The 16,009-nt window shown below is 43.9% G+C and overlaps 1 protein-coding gene across 7 annotated transcripts in view; it reads right to left on the reverse strand.

Annotated features, from left to right (window-relative positions):
- LOC146978555 (RNA-binding motif, single-stranded-interacting protein 3) overlaps nucleotides 1-16,009 on the reverse strand; it is a 260,610-nt gene that overhangs the window by 172,023 nt on the left and 72,578 nt on the right. For 2 of the 7 annotated variants that reach the window (XM_085791299.1, XM_085791301.1), the window contains exon 1: nucleotides 7,939-9,304. The exons of the other annotated variants lie outside the window; for them this stretch is intronic. In XM_085791299.1, the coding sequence (XP_085647425.1) occupies nucleotides 7,939-8,013 (75 nt within the window). In that variant the 5' untranslated portion in view covers nucleotides 8,014-9,304. Of the gene's footprint in view, nucleotides 1-7,938; nucleotides 9,305-16,009 lie in introns of those variants that run through there. 7 annotated transcript variants of the gene reach the window in all.

Raw genomic sequence — 16,009 nt, forward strand, 5'->3', positions numbered from 1 at the left:
AACCAGGGCCCCCTACAGTAATCACAGTGGTAAGGCTACTCTACCATTTGCATGTCTGTGGCCGGACCGGTCGCCAAGTCTGAAAATCTTGGTGAAGATACCAGATCATCAGCTTGTGTAGCCCCAATGGAAATGAACTGAAAATTCCTCCAAGTGAGATGTGCACTGGTAAATGATTGTCTTTATCAGAGTGTGATGGCATTAATTACAAGAAAGACCATTGTGAAAAATTAGGAAGTTAATCTTTCTGTCCTCTCTATGCAGAAAGTTTTTGCAGTTTGTTACTCTGAACTTTATTCTCAAGCGCAAAAAAGAGAGTACAAATAGTTGCAGGGCTCTCCAAGAAAACAGCTTCATGGATTCTGAACTCATTGCTATTATACGCTCCCATTTTGCTATTACATGTGGCTGGTTATGGAGCACACCACAGACCATGACTTGAACCCAATAATAAGCTGAAACCAGATGAGAATGGCAATAGTCTGTGTGCGACTTTGTTTATCCTCTGGAGAATGGCCTCAGGGTCACCATGGGAAAATTGTCTTAACAGCAGTTCACACATACAAGTGATTCGCACGCTTAACATATTAAATTCACAACACCAGTCATATAGTAACAACATGGAGACATTTCAGTCTGATTAGGTATGAACATATAAATCAGGCTTTGGCCTCCCTCAGATGCCCTCAGTTAGTGGGGTGAAAAGGCTGCAGTAGGAGCCATGCGGGGATCCTCTGGTGCGCTGCTCCTCAAAGTGTACGCAGCAGCCACTCGTTAAAAATGCAGGAGCAATTACCCCGGCTGAGTCTGAGTCAGTGAACGCAAGACAAGCCACCACCCCCCTCCACCCCCTCCTGCCTTTCCACTGCTGCTGTTGCTATACCAGCAACCTGAGCATCCTTCACGTGGACTGGCATGCCAAAGGTAGGGCAGCAGACACCAAGGGCTTCAGTTACACAAGAAAAACAAAAAGCTGCCTGACTGTCTGTCTGACTCGCACGGCGTGCAGGTACCTTTCTCTCCCCAACACTTCACCAGCACATGACTCTTCTTCTTTCCTGGCACATTTAATTTACATACAATACAGGTAGAGTGTGCACTCTGTAGAACAGTGCTTCTCTGAAGATAGAAGAAAAGTCCAGACAAAAGTATTGAACCACACACTGAAAGGATTCAGTCTTATTCAAATGTGTAATTCAGTGGCTACTGAGCAGCAATAGAAGCCATCAGAATTTCAGCAAAGTTTGTAATCCCTTTATCTCCTTCTCAACAAAAGTTGATAATCCTTGTGTATTCCTGCAGTTTGAATACGCTGGGTATAATGTTGGCCTGCAAATGTAGGTAAATGTACGTATGGAGCCATCAATTACAGCATCAAAAAAAGTCTGAGACTGTTGGACCTGGTACAAACTCATACATAAAATAATCTTCAAATGCAGCTGTTCTGTGAGTTGAAGTGTGTTTGCCTTTTTTTTTTACATCCCATATGTTCCTCTGCATGTTCATATGGGCTGTATTAAAAAGGTCTACACAGGAGTCGTTTCTCCAGCCACTCCTGCACAGATGGCAGGACACCATGCCCAGCAGACAGCAGGGTCTCCCGGAAATAAAAGAAAAGGCATGCAAAAGCAATGGAGGATGGGAACAAGTAATTACAAAGAGGGTCAACATGAAAGAGAGTCTAAAGATGAAGGAGGGCTTGGCAAAAAAAAAGGAACAAGAAAGATTGATCTGAGCAAAAGTGAGGGGGATACATAAACAGTCAAAGATGAAAAGGGACAAAATTCTGAGACTGCACTCCACCTTCCTCAGAGGCAAAAGGGTTGTCAGAAAATAGAGTGTGAAAACGCCACGCCAGGAGAGACCGAAGAGTGAAACAGTGGGCCAGAGCAGACGGCTCCAGGCAGATATGTTACAGAGAGAAATGCTAGTAAAAACAAGAAAGAGGAAAAAAAAAGCAGGTGTATTTGAAGAGTCCTGCCGTGCTGGTGGGTTTGAAGGGCACATCATGTGTCTCGTTTCATCTGGCTCTAAATCTGAAGCGACATCTTTCCTGTCTCGCTTTATGTTGTCTCTGCATGCCTATTTCTCTCTGTAGGAGTATACTTCAAAAATAAAGAAAACATAAAAAAGTGTTTCATTTCAGTTCCTCAAAAGGCAGAGCACTAGCCTGGGACAAATAATTTTAACACACTTCAAAAATACTTCTAACTTGAAGTTGTACCAAATATGCACAGATATTTTATTTATTTATATGTGTCTGAACTCATGTTTTCCAGTTGAAGAAAAGTCGCCCTACTCACTCCACCACCTTCCATATGCGTCATTTCACCACACAGGTAGGAGTTCCTCGCTCCCGCAGCACAGGCTACAGTCGCCTGTTATCTCCAGATGGTCGGGGAAGGAGAGTTCAGGGACCAGATTCCCTGGGGCAAGAGCTCGACCACCGAGCACATCATTTTATATTTTAGCCATTTATCTCGAGTGCTGTTTTTCACGGCGACCTCCAGTGAGTGAGCAGCTACTTAGTTCGGTGTCTTGCTCAAGGACACTTCAATATGAGACGGGCTTATTGTGGAGAGGCAAAATGTGACCTGGTTTCGAGACCTTCGCTCTAGGCACCAGACCGTTTACTAAGTAAAGTCTCACGCATACACGTAACATTTGTCCACAACTCGTAATTTCATATGATACAAACTTATTCATAGACTTGTCATAGACATTTTAACGCGCAGGCTCATGCGCCATCTGTGCTCATAAACCGTGCCGTGCAATATAACCACACACGCATCATCGCTGCTGCATTTATAACCTCCTATGTACTCCATGGCTAGTACATACTAAGTTCCTCTTCCTATCTTAAGATATACAGCCTATAGAAAATAAAAAAAGAGCTTGCTATCTCATTTCCCCTCTCTTTTGTACATCTCTCCTTTGCTCTTCTAACAAAATGGATATCACTGTTGAGAGAGCACTCTGGTAAAGCAGCTGTAATGAGATGTGGATGGCAGCATGCGGAGGGCCAGGTCTCGGCACTCTGCTCTGTGGCTTATGAGAGGCTGCGGGAAACAGTAATGCACACACAACCTTAAAGTATGGGTGTACTGTACAGACAGGGCTGGGCTGGCAGCTGATAGATGAGAGGGGTTAAAGAGTACCCCCTACCGTAGTGTGTGTGTGTGTGTGTGTGCGTGGTTGTGCATGTACACACAAGCTATGGCGAAGATATAGAGTTGTCTGCCTCACTGACTGACAGTTATATAAAAAGGGATTGGATAAAGCCGTAGGCACAGTCAGATAAAAACAAGACCTATTAGCTGATTAATGATCATATGAGGTGAAGGATTGGCAAAACATAAGAAAAGAGAAAAGATAAAGCTCTTCCTTAAATGCCTGTCAATTTGAGCTAGCTAAGAGAGAGCGCATGATGGGTTACGATTTACAGCAAGGCAAGGACAGTATTTTGTTTCAGGCAGTCAGTCGTGAGGCATGTATCAAGAATTACGAGAGGGGAAATGAGTTATGCTACCCCTGTCTTAGTGCTAATAAGAGCATATCGTCCAGGACTCAAAATAGGGCTGGGGCCGCGGCTTTAGTAAATGTAATATAAGAAGTGTGTTTTTCCAGTCCTAAAAGCCCTTGATAAACTCTTCAAAGCAGATCCACATCAGCGGAAACAGAGGGGTCTAAGCTGCTAGCTGACTTTTACGCAACTGATAAGTGATATAATGAAAGACTTTGCAAACGAGTCCTTTTGCTCTGCCTTTGATTTTGCTCACTCTCCATGTCTATGTATATCTGTCTCTCCCATGTTGTCTTCCCTGTGTGTCTCTCTCTCCCCTATCGAAGCATTAAAGGAGGATTTAGATGGCTCTGTTGTTATTTCTGTAGCACAATGGATCACCCCGTGTAATGTAACCAAACCCTTTTCCTTGCTTTTAACTGGCCCCTCCCTCCCTGCCAGTAACATCCATCCCTTTTTCTTTCTCTCTCACACAGTTCCCTCCGTCTTTCCCTCCATTTATAAAGAATTAGACGGAGTATAAATGGTGCCTATGGCGGGGGCACATACAAGCACAGATCCTCTCAAAGGGCTCTATTGACTGGTGTTTACTTAAGGCCGGGGACATTAGCCGCTGCTAAATCTACCTCAATCTGCCCTTCTCGGCTTCTCAGGTTCTGTATGTACTAGCTTGAATGTAACACAGACGCCTGCCCGCTCCCAGATCACAGCCACAGCACAAGTGTGTGTGTGTGTATGTGTGTGTGTGTGTGCATATACTTTTGGAGTGCATCTTTGTGTGTCTGTGTGCCGTTTGCCCGTGTGTGAGATTGCTGACATTAGGCATGTAATGACCCTTCCTCTCTGTGGTGTAACAGCACAAGGGTAAAAGCAGTGTCGGGTGCCTTCTGTTCACATAGCGCAGCGATGCTAAAACCAACTAAATATCACGAGGAAGACTGAATTTACTGCAGGTGTTCAGGGCAGCTTATCAGTAATTTGAGAGTTCCTTTTGAGACTTATGTACGTAATAATGAACCAGAACGGAAAATGCCTGTCGTTGAGAGAAAATGAGATACAGCGTGCAACTAAGAGCCACTTAGTGCACACACATTTAGTTGAAATGCATATTCCTTTCTCCACATGATCATAAAATAACAATAATTGATCCATGTGCTGTAGCTGTTCTCATGAGTGAGGGGAGGGACCAGACTGGGGTCGGACTGAGGCATTTAACTGTAATTTTCTCATTTACGATGCACATCTATTACCTATCATTAAAGTTGAATGCACAGCGGGCTGTGAACAGTGCTGAACATCAAACTCGCACGGAAAGACACAGTCTGACTAAAGGCCGAATTTCAGCAAATGACTCCATGGATTGATCAGCTGGGGCACAGACAGAAATAGGGCCTTTAGAGGATCCTCTCATCAAAGCAGCATCCTGCCAGCTCCCCCCAGCCATAAGCTCAAATAAAAGCCATACACACAGACACGCCGACGTGCACGCACAGAGACACACACACACACACGCGCACACACAAATCCTCTTTCAGGAATCAATAATTCAGCTAAAGAGAAGCACATGCTACGCCCCACTGCACTAATCAATAGAAAGCCAAATGTTATTGTTTCATCTCATTCTCTGACTTTCACATTCTAATCTGGACTGACTAGCACACGCTGGGCAGCGTCAGAGAACTCCATTAAATTAGAATATAATACGCACATGCACAGGGGGGTAAAGGGACCCCATATTCAGAAGGCGCCTCAAATTATTCTGCCATGCCATTATGACAATGTTTAGCTCCTTTCTTTACAATAAAGTCCTCGGTTATAACCAGGCACAGATGCTCTATAAATTTTCTATGCATAGAATCTCAAATATGTCATAAAATGGAGGCGAGAGAAGGAGAATGGCAATACTTTGGTACGGGTTACACCCCACTCCCCCTCCCTATCCCTACAAGATATTTATGCCCCCCCGCCCGCCCACGTCTCTTGGGAGAATGAGGCTATACTTCGAGAATGCAGCAATGAAGATGAACAGAAATACCTGTGTGATTTGAGACTGCTGTGTGAATCTGAGCACTGGTATGTGTGCAAAAAAAAACAAAAAAAACAAAGGCCAAAGCAACTGCCATGTGATTCTGTCGACTGTGTGAAGAGAAGCTGCCAGCCGAGGCCCTTCTCCCTCACTGTAATCGAGCCATCAATGTTCATTAATGAGAGCGTGAGATAGCTCTCCACAGCCCTCTCGGCCACATTGCCCAACACTCTGGCCTCTCTCCACGCCTCCCTTTCTCCTCCTGACCCTGTCTGTTGCTCTATCATATCAGACTACGAGGCCAGAGGCTACACTAACTAACCATGAAAATGAATATGAATCTTGGCTGCTGATTTATAAACGGAAATGTATGCACTTCCTGCCCCTCCCCGCATCCCCATCGCGGGTCTCGTTTGCATGACACAGGACCCTAGCAGCTCGCTCAAGGATACATCAATCGCTGACGGTGGCAAGATCGGATCTACGCTGACCTTGGGAGTGAACTGCAGCAGAGGCGAAGGAGGCAGGGGGGCCCTGTTGCAAGCCGAGCCGGGGAGGAGGAAAGCAAGAGGAGGGGAGGAAGAGGGGAAAAGAAAAGTGGAAGGGAGGAGGCTGGACGCGGAATGGAGGGGCATACCCTGATTGAGAGGCCCCCGAGATGAGTAACTCTGAGATATGAGAAGGGGGAGGGAGAGAGGGGGATGATGGAAGGAGTGGAGGAGGGGGGGTGGGAGGGAGGGAGGGAGAGGGAAGCCATATGGCAGCAGCACAAATGTATTAAACTATAAATCAGGGGGAGCTTGTGGACTGCCAGGTGGGGCTGCAGGCAGGTCCTCCCAGCTGGAGGTGCAATGATTCACAATACAGCTCCACATGGAAAAGTATCAAAACATCACTGGTATTTTTTGCTTTATCAGTTCTATTAATAAATTCAGTGCTTAAACAAATTTGCCCTAATTTATTTCTGTGTTTTAAATAGGAGAAATTGGACATATTTTAACTTTTATTGTTTAAGAATGCTCCACATTCCGTTTAATAAAACAGCTGAGTTTTGAGACAAATATCAAAAACTTTTTTTCCCCAATACCTGTCTGAGTACATCAACATGTTTCTTTTCACACAATAAATTCAGAGTTAAATAAATACTTAGTTGAAGCCCCGTATAAAATATAAACTACAGTTAAAAAAAGGTTTCCCAATCATGATCAAGAGATATCTGATTAAAAAATAATATGTCAGCAAGCTATTGTGTTATTGAATAATGGGACAGACATCTGTACTATCACTCAATGCCAACTTTTCATTTGGGTCGATACTCAAAAATGATTGAAATTCGATTCTCAGCCCTCTTTATTCTACTGTGCAAGTAATAAGGGATTTTTTAAATTGTGGTAGAAAAACAAATAGAGTAATCCCCAAAAGGCTTCCATTTTAATCCCTTGATGATGTCTGGGTAGTGAGCCCAGCCAGTGTCCTGGCAGCCATCAGGGCACAGGCCTGAGCTTTCATCCCAGCAGCACTGATGCATACTACAGCTAGAGCAAACACGGGCAACCTTCCTCATGCCTGCTCTGTGTCAGAACCATGCTGAGCGTCACCACAGAAAAGAAGGGTTCATAGCTCTGTTGTCCCCTCTTTGTAGGCTAAGACAATAAGGCATTTGTGGCGATTTAGTGAATTAGCAACTTTATAATTAATTTTTTTTTTGTGTGTGTGTGTCTTTAGAAAAGTGGCTCTGATGATTTTCAACAACGGCCTACATTCAGCTTGCAGATGCTTCATTAGTAAATTAAATTTGGATTATCATTCTGTCATTTGTTTAATGTGTGATAGCACAAAGAGAGCTGTCCGTCACTCAACGTTCGAAAACAAAAGCTTCAAGCCCGGCTATTGCATGTTGTTTAAGATGTTACACTTGATGTGATTGCAGAGTGTCACATCAAGAGCTCATCAGTTTGCAGGTGAGGAATGGATGGAGGTTTTACAGGACAGCTCCCAGTAACGGTCTGGTGGGCTGGACTAACAGTTTAGCCCTGAGCCTGCAGCCTTGATCCCTGATCCTTCACTCAGACACACACACACACACACACACACACGCACACGCACACGCACACACATACACGCTGAAACAGACATCTAAACTCCAATGAGGTACCTGCCATCTGAAACCATCACAGCCAAGGCCAGCTATCCATCAACTCCCACCTCCACTTGGGATGAGAGGAGGACGGAGGGATGCGATGGGAAGAGAAGAGGTGGGGGAGGGAGTGGTGGTGGTGAGGGGGGGGGGGGGGTGAGGGAGGAGGAGGAGGAGGAGGAGGGGGGGGCAGTAGTGCAGGAGTAAATGAGTAGGCTTGAGGAATGCGAGTAGAGCAGAGGAGCGGCGTACCTTGGTCTGGAGATAGTGGGGGTAGTAGTAGGTGTACTGAGGGTACATTGGCTGCTGCTCCAATCGCTTGCCCATGTAGCTGGAATCCTTAGCACTGAGGCAGGGAATGATGACACGGGGGGTGGGAGCTGCCAAGTAGCTAGCAATGGGACAAGAGGCAGCAGAGGAGCTGTGCGATTCCTGTCTTTACTGTCCGCACCACCGTGTTGCTAGCCGGTCCTCCAGGGAGAAGGCAGGGTCTGCGTGCGGGACAGCTGCTCGGGGAGGAGGAGGAAGGAGGAGGAAGGTCTATAAGCTCTGATGGAGAAGCTCCTGGTGAAACGGCGCCTCACCGGTCCGGAGCCTCAGTATCGGGGGGCAGATGCTCACTCAGTCTCTCGCTGCCGGATCAATGGAAATATTTCCACAAGTGCTAGAACCAAGAGCAGTGTGTGTCTGTCAGCAGCTGGTATCGGATAGTAACGCGTGATAAGGGTGAGGTAGAGGAAGAGGAGGAGAAGAGAAGACGTGAAGAGGTGCAGGTGGCAGTAGCTCTGGCAGTCCTGTAAATGTTGGAAAATGGGAGAGGAGGAGGAGGAGGAGGAGAGGAGGAAAGGGATGGCAAGGAAAACGGGAGAGGACGTATAGGTTCACTTCTCTATTTAAGCTGTTTCACTCCAGTCTTTCGCCTGTGCTTTAATCTGCCTCTCTCTCAAACACACTGTGAATCTGACTCTCTCTCGCTGCCCCCCTCTCTCGCTCTCTCTCTCTTTCCCTCTCTTACATACACACACACTCTCTCCCTCTCTCTCTCTCTCTCTCTCCTCTGTAGTCTGATCCGACGGTGGCTGCGTGCTGTCCTGTTTGACAGAGGGGAGATATCCTCAGCACCGGTTGCCGACAGATGCACTTTGTGCACGGAGCACAATCACAACGCGGGAGCCGAGCAACGGGCACAGAAAGCAATCTCAGTCTGTGGCGGTCGAGCTAGCCGGAGCGCAGATCACACAGGGAAATTACTCCTAGTTTCTGAATGATGTGGCACACGCGTATATTAAAATAAAAAAAATCCACCGGCTGGTTAGTCAATCCACTGGGTTCCAGCTAGAAGACGAGTGAAAAAAAAAAACAGTGACTGTGTCCCAGGTGCCCAGTAAAGAAGGAGTCCCTCGTTTGCGATCCTCCCTCTTCCTGCTCTTGTAAAATGTGTTCCTTATTTCTTCCTTGGCTCTCTCACTCCTCTAAGCAGCTTGCCTCATTCTCTTTCCCTCTGTCACACAGTTGCTCTCTCTCTCTCTCTCGCGTGCGCTTTCTCTATGACTGAGTCTCTCAGCCTCTCTCTCTCTCTCTCTTGTCTCTCTCTTTCTCCTCCACACTGACAGGGCGGTAAAGGGGGCTCGTCCGAGGCTGCGAGCAGAGCAGACTGCCTCCTCCTTCCCCCTAGCCCAGTCGGTAGGAGGGTCTTGAGCGGCTCTGTGAGCGAGAGGGATCCAGACACAGACCAGCGGGCTGCAGTGTTTCCACAACCTGGGAGAATGCAGGGGAAGAGGAGAAGAGGAGTAGAGACGAGAAGGGGATGGCGGCAGCGTGAGCAATCGATTCCCCCTACTGGCTGCACATGGAGCTGCCACCTGAAACACACTGTTCCCAAATAAAGACTTACCCCGAACAAACTGCACTCATTTAACCTGAAAAGCTGTACAGATGGATGAACCACTTTTATTGTGCAACTTTTGAGAAGCCGTGACTTTGTATATTCACAGTAAATAGTTTTTTTTTTCTTTATGTGTAGTGTACTGTGAAGGGAAATTAGATCTCTTCAAACTCGTCTTTCACTTCAGCATCAACAAAGAGGATGTGCAGTCAGTTTTCAGTTTTGTATGGACCAATAACAACACTACAATCGTAATGGAAATACATCTTATATTGTAGTGGTAAACAACAGTGTCTGAATATCAACTGAGAGTGAAGAGAAAACCACTTCCTGTGAAACATCAAAAGATGATAATGGCGGTACTAATTTCCTCTGATTGACCATGACCATGACCAAAAACATTAGAGCAATGTCTCATCAGTGAGTGTTTGCTTGTTCTCAACAAACCGCAGCTACACTCATACCTCTGTAAACAAGATCAAACACAGGGACGAGAAAACACTACGCTCTGAAAGTCTGAGACAAACACACTCTCAGGCACACACACTCACATGCATGGATAGGAACTGACCTAAAAATCCTCGAGGGTATCTCAGTGAAGCGGAGGCCACGAGTTCAGGAGCCTCATTTTTCACTCAATTAGCAAATCAGCTTGGCTTTCATTTAAATTACCTGCTATGAGTCCTGCAGGAAACTGCAGCCAAAAAATACACCATGAAATTACTGGACTGAAAACAATTATATTTTGGCAATTTCCACATCTGAAAATAGACCCATGACTTTGATTAGTTTAGTTTTGTATTTCATCTGTTACACTTGAGAGCGTTACACAGAAACCCATGAGGCCGATGTCTCCTCCTGAAACAATAATGACCTAATTACATATCGCAACAACAAGACTCAATTTAAGTGAGCTGAGCTGTGGAAAATACACATTCTTTACCACAGAGACAAAATATATATGACAGGGAGTGCTGTGGTGACCGTTCAATTAACTGATTAATCAATCAAGAGGGAGAGACTTTTTTTTTAAGTATTGCAGAACACATTATTTTTCAAACTAACATGCAGTGGAAATATCAGATACTATTTATGAGAGTTATGGGTGTGAAAAGGCCCAGTGCATGTGGACAGACTGGATCAATACCAGCAGAAGAATCCAAGGGACCAAAACAAAGCACAAAAGGAAAGGGCAGCCGTGTGCAGACATAGAGAGGAAAATATAATTATCAGACAGGCCACTTTGATCTGGAGGAAAGAGATGAGGATGATATCTATTGTGGGTTACCAGATTAACAGCCTCAGGATAATCTAGACACACAAAACCCACAGCATCTGCTGAAAGGCAGAAAGCAGAGAACAAAGACAGTAACATGGACAAAGGCCAGTGGTGATAGTCACAGAAGAAGAGATGCAGAGAGAAAGTGAGGAGATGGAACCTGAAAGAGGCATTGAGGCAGGAAAGATTCATGTCTTCATACCACAGTGTGCCACCGAGCCACTACATCTCACAGATACGTAAGGCTCAGCACATATGGATTTTCAACTAACATTATGCAAACTTTTAAAAATGACTTAAAACTGAGGAGTAAATGTGTTTAATTTCACCCAGACTTTGTCCAAACAAAGCCAAAAGTTCCTGCTGGAAATAATTTTCCTCCCAACAGAACGTGAGGACAAACAGGGAGAAACAAAAAAAAAAAAGGCAAATGAGCTGCTAATTATGCACAAGAGTTCATCAAAGTAATTAAAAAAGCAATGCATGTTTAAACAGTGTGTTTGCACAATGCTGTGTTAATCATTATCACCCTGAGTTTTTAATTACTGATTTTTTTAGTTCTCTTTCCATCCAAAATAGAGCTGCAAGGATTCATCAATAAATCGTTTCAGGAATTTTTCAAGCCAAAATTCAGATGTTTCTCAAATTCTCAAGATTTTCTATTATTGGCAAATAAATAATTAATAGATAAATGTGATCTTAATACTTTACCTGTGGCTCTGGGAAAGGGATATTTTAGACAATGATTCATCAAATAATAGAGAGAATAAAATACATTCAATATTCAGCTACTTTATGACTGCAAACTCACTAAATCTTTAGGATATTTATTCAAATTAGTGGACGCAGAATGGAAACACAGGAGAGTACCATTTCACAGACACTGGTCAGCTAAACCATTAATATTCATTGGCCCAGCCATTAAGAATTAAGAGTCAGGACTTGAGACTTGACTCTTGAAACTAAAGAACTTGACCTGTGGCCCTACAGACAACACTAGAAACTACCTGGAGAACTGGCTGACGTGAACTCTCAGCCTCTACCCACGAGTTAGCAAAGGTTAGTTTATAAAGGCAATTGCACATTAAATGAGTGGGGAGCAGTAATACTCTCTGTATGTAAATAAATGTACTCTGTGGAGGAAGGTCATGAAGCCTGTGGAGTGGTGGTGATGGGAGTGCTCTGGTCTGAATCAGTGGAGCTGACGTCACACGAGAGATAAATGATATGCAGCCAGATATTGCATGGAAAAAGAAAGCATGAGTGAGTTTCTCTCTTGGATTATAAGATGATGCAACACCTCATTTAACATAATGTTAATGCTGCGTGGCTGGGACATACGACTAATTCCACTAATTTTGCATCTTTTAAACAAACACAAGTCTGTAATTTACATCCAAGCACTCAGGTTTTTTCGAGTGTTTCAAAACACCACACTGCCAATCAAAACAGCACACTAAGTACTGGACGGCTACAAATTTCATTCAGTGTTTTGAACAGTGATTGAAAACTGATGTGATTTTCAAGCTGATATCTCACAATAAAGCTTAAACGGTGCCTCTCTGCTGTTTTGAATATATAAAAAACCTACGCTGAGAAATATTTTCGCTAATACTTCCGCAGCCAGGTTTGTCAGAGCCAAGGCCATCTGCTGCTCCTCTGTTCTGAGGTCTTCCTCTGATGCTCGTTGATTCACGTTCTAAATTGAGAGCACGAGTGAGTCATTCACAGGACTTTTAAAAAAAAATAGTAAGAGGAAGACAGCTGAGGATGTATCATGCCCCTGAAGGTGTTAAGCAGTTGCAATCCCCCTCTTAAGAATGCAAGCAGGTCTGGTAATAGAAAACTTCAGACTGATCACAGCACGGCCTCTGTCTAACTTCAAGACAGACCGTTAGAGTAGTTTTTATTTGTCTTTATTTAACCAGGCACTTTGATTATTACTTGGCAAGTTAGCTCAGCAGTAAAAGAAAGGTTATAGTTAGATTTTCTTAAGTAAATCAACATCCATGGAGACATTAGTGTCCTGAAGAGACAGTGAAAGTGCTGCCCTCTTGTTCACTGACTGATCTGACAACTCTAGTTATTCTGCTTATGTTTTTAAATCTCTACTTAAAAAGAAAGAAATAATGAGAGAAATAGATATTAAGCAAAATATAAGAGACATAAAGCTTAAAAAGACCCGAGCTGTTGTGTCAACACGAAATCAGTTGAGAGCTATACACAATGTTCCCATCCAAACAGAATTCCTAGAAAGTCCACAGCAATCTCGCTCTCCTGTCCGACCCCTCCCCGAGGGCAACGACCACACTTCTTCAAGTTGCTGGAAACCAAAGGGCTTTGTTTCCTGTGGTCTCTTGGACAGTCCTGTCGTGGGTGTTTCCCAGAAATGACCAGATGCATGGAATTCAAGGGAGGACTGGCGCGGTGCCAGGGGAGGGGTGGCGGAGAGGAGGGCTGGAAGAGTGGAGGAAGGGAGGGAAGTGGAGTTGGGGAACAGCAGGGGCTGGTATTCCTGGAAAAAAAATACCCTTTTGCTTTTGGCAGTGGTTCTATTGGGAGATACCCAAGCAGCAGAGGATCATCTTACATGTTTAATGCAGACGCACTGATGTAGCTCGACTAACCAGCTTCCCTGGGGCATTTAGTTCATGATAAAGTGAAAGCTGAACTGTCTTAACAGGCCAGCTATGACGTGGTTGATGCACACATGCTGTTGCAACACGGACTCTACCATCTATCAAACATCTAAGACTGTGTTTGGGTTAATGCCGAGGAGATCATGTGATTAGAGTTAACAATATTCTTTGAAAACATGACTGAATTTTGATAATCACTTTGATTATCAACAGACTGATACACACTTGCTGCTTGTGTGGTATTCTTTACTAATAGAAAAGTTTGTACGAGGCTGTGGCGTTCATTCAAACTGCAATAAAAAAAAAATAAAAATATGTTTTTCATTGAGGCAAAATCTAATTTTGCTAAATCTGAAACCATGTTGAGACAGATTGATGTCAAATTTAAGTCTAACAAAGAAACAGATAAATCGATAACTGTAAATATGTCAGTTTATGAGGTCCACAAGGAAACCACAGGTTTTGGCAGTTTTACTAAAAGTGAAAAGAAAAGCAGCAAAAACCACAGAAAGGAAAAGAGGGTGGGTAGCTTCTTTTGTGGTTCTGTTCTCAAGTGCAGAATGAGTTTCAATTTGTCCTCATATGGTTTCCTGCTGCTCATTCCCACATTGTGATAACTAATTCGATTATGTGTTGTGCAACATGGGAAATCAATAAGCCGGTTAAAAGCACTGTTGATTTTCATACAGTCACAATAGCAAACATGCAAAAGAGCAGCCTTGAATTCAAACGATAGTCAGTCTCCAATCAGCTGGAAGTACAGGGACAGTATTGGGTTTGTAAATCGTTGCCAAGTTGTGTCCTAATATCAAGAGGCATCCATCCAAGCCCTCTTCCTGAAACACTGTCATTTGAGAAGCTGACCAGGCTTATAGCAAGCACAGACACACAAACGATGCACATGTCAAAACAACCACCTCACCCTGTAGCTAAACACTCAGGAGGAGACTTTTTAACAATATGTGTGTGAGTTCAGCACATCTCTGACACATGCAGCCTCTTAATACTTTCCTATCAGTGCATGGCAACGGATGGTAGCCTGAGGTAATTCAACACATTCTCCCTCTGAGTGTATCATTTTACACAGAGCAAAGAGCAGGGGGATATAGTCAAGATAGTACCATTGTGGGGGTACCTCTCTTTATTATTTATTTATTTATTTATTACCTTTTTCTATATGATGGTCTCCTCACCTAGCTTCGGCTGTTTATCTCACGCTCTCGTAATAATGTGAAAAGGCCAACCTGGCTCTGGACCACCAGCCCTGCACCAAGACATTTGATAAACACCAGGCAGACCTCCAGTGAGTCATTAGCTTCTATCACAACACAGAGGAGAGCAACGGAGGCTTAATGGGGAGGAAATATGAGACCAGACGTGCATGAGTAAAAATGACTCACAGCACCCCTTACTACACCCAACATAGGACAGGCAATAGACCTAAAAGAGATAATTGCATGCACTCACTGGATCTCTATTCCAAATGTGAAATGTATAAACAACCGACCGACTCATTTCCTGATTGATGTTATTCTGAGAAAAGATGTGTGTACTGGCATGAGCATTGATGAGTGCACTGTGTTTGTGTGTGTGTGTGTGTGTGTGTCTGTCTGTTTTTTCTCAATGTGAAAATAGTAAGCAAAGAAAAACATCTCTGAGGAAACTCAGAGCTCACAAGAGGGTTAAGGTTATATTGACACTAGAAGGTGAAAACACCTCAGTAAGAGATCAGACCTTCTGTGTGACAACATGCTAACCCTAATATAAAATAAAACCTGCAATGGAAAGCCGGCCATGTCCTTCAGTGAACCAGCTAGACTCCCAGAGCCAGAGACAGAATAAATGAAGAAGAGATGATGCCAAGAAAATCTCTGCATAATAAGGAATTAAGTGCTGCACAGGCAGAAAGTGCAAGTTTAAACAATACATATTTTCCATGTGGACCTGCTTCGCCAAAAACATTCAAAATCTACATTCTTCAGTATATGAAGAAGTCACACCCCACAGAACAAGACAAAAAGGACTCAGAGCTCACAGATATGGAAAGAAGCCCATCAAAGCTTCATCACAGCACTCTGCTTCTATCATGTGCATTTTGTTTTATTCATTGTTGCGATGCCTCGAACAGATCCAAGTGCAAAGTCATTCATTCTTGTCAGTTTTGTTCTACTTTTCTCTGTTTGTGTGCTTATGCATTACAAAATAAGAGGATCTGTTGCTAAAAAGTTATTACAAAAATGCAACCCGAAATAATCCGTACTATAAACTACAGTAAAATACTGGTATGGTTGTATTGTTATATCTCTATGCGCGCGCGTGTGTGTGTGTGTGTTTGGAGGGGGCAGGGTGTTGGTGTGTGGATACTGAGGTTCATGGGCGAGTGTGTCAGACACACAGGTAGAGGAGTGAAATAGTAAAGTAATAAGAGTGAGGTGCTGAAGGTTCTGCCCACAGCAGATAGAGATTGGAGACTGGGGAAAGAGTTATAGCCAGCAGGAAAAGATCCGTAAAGGCCTATGA

This window comes from Trachurus japonicus, chromosome 11 (assembly GCF_045865225.1).
Source record: "Trachurus japonicus isolate A0001 chromosome 11, Traja_1.0".
Classification (NCBI taxonomy): Eukaryota; Metazoa; Chordata; class Actinopteri; order Carangiformes; family Carangidae; genus Trachurus; species Trachurus japonicus.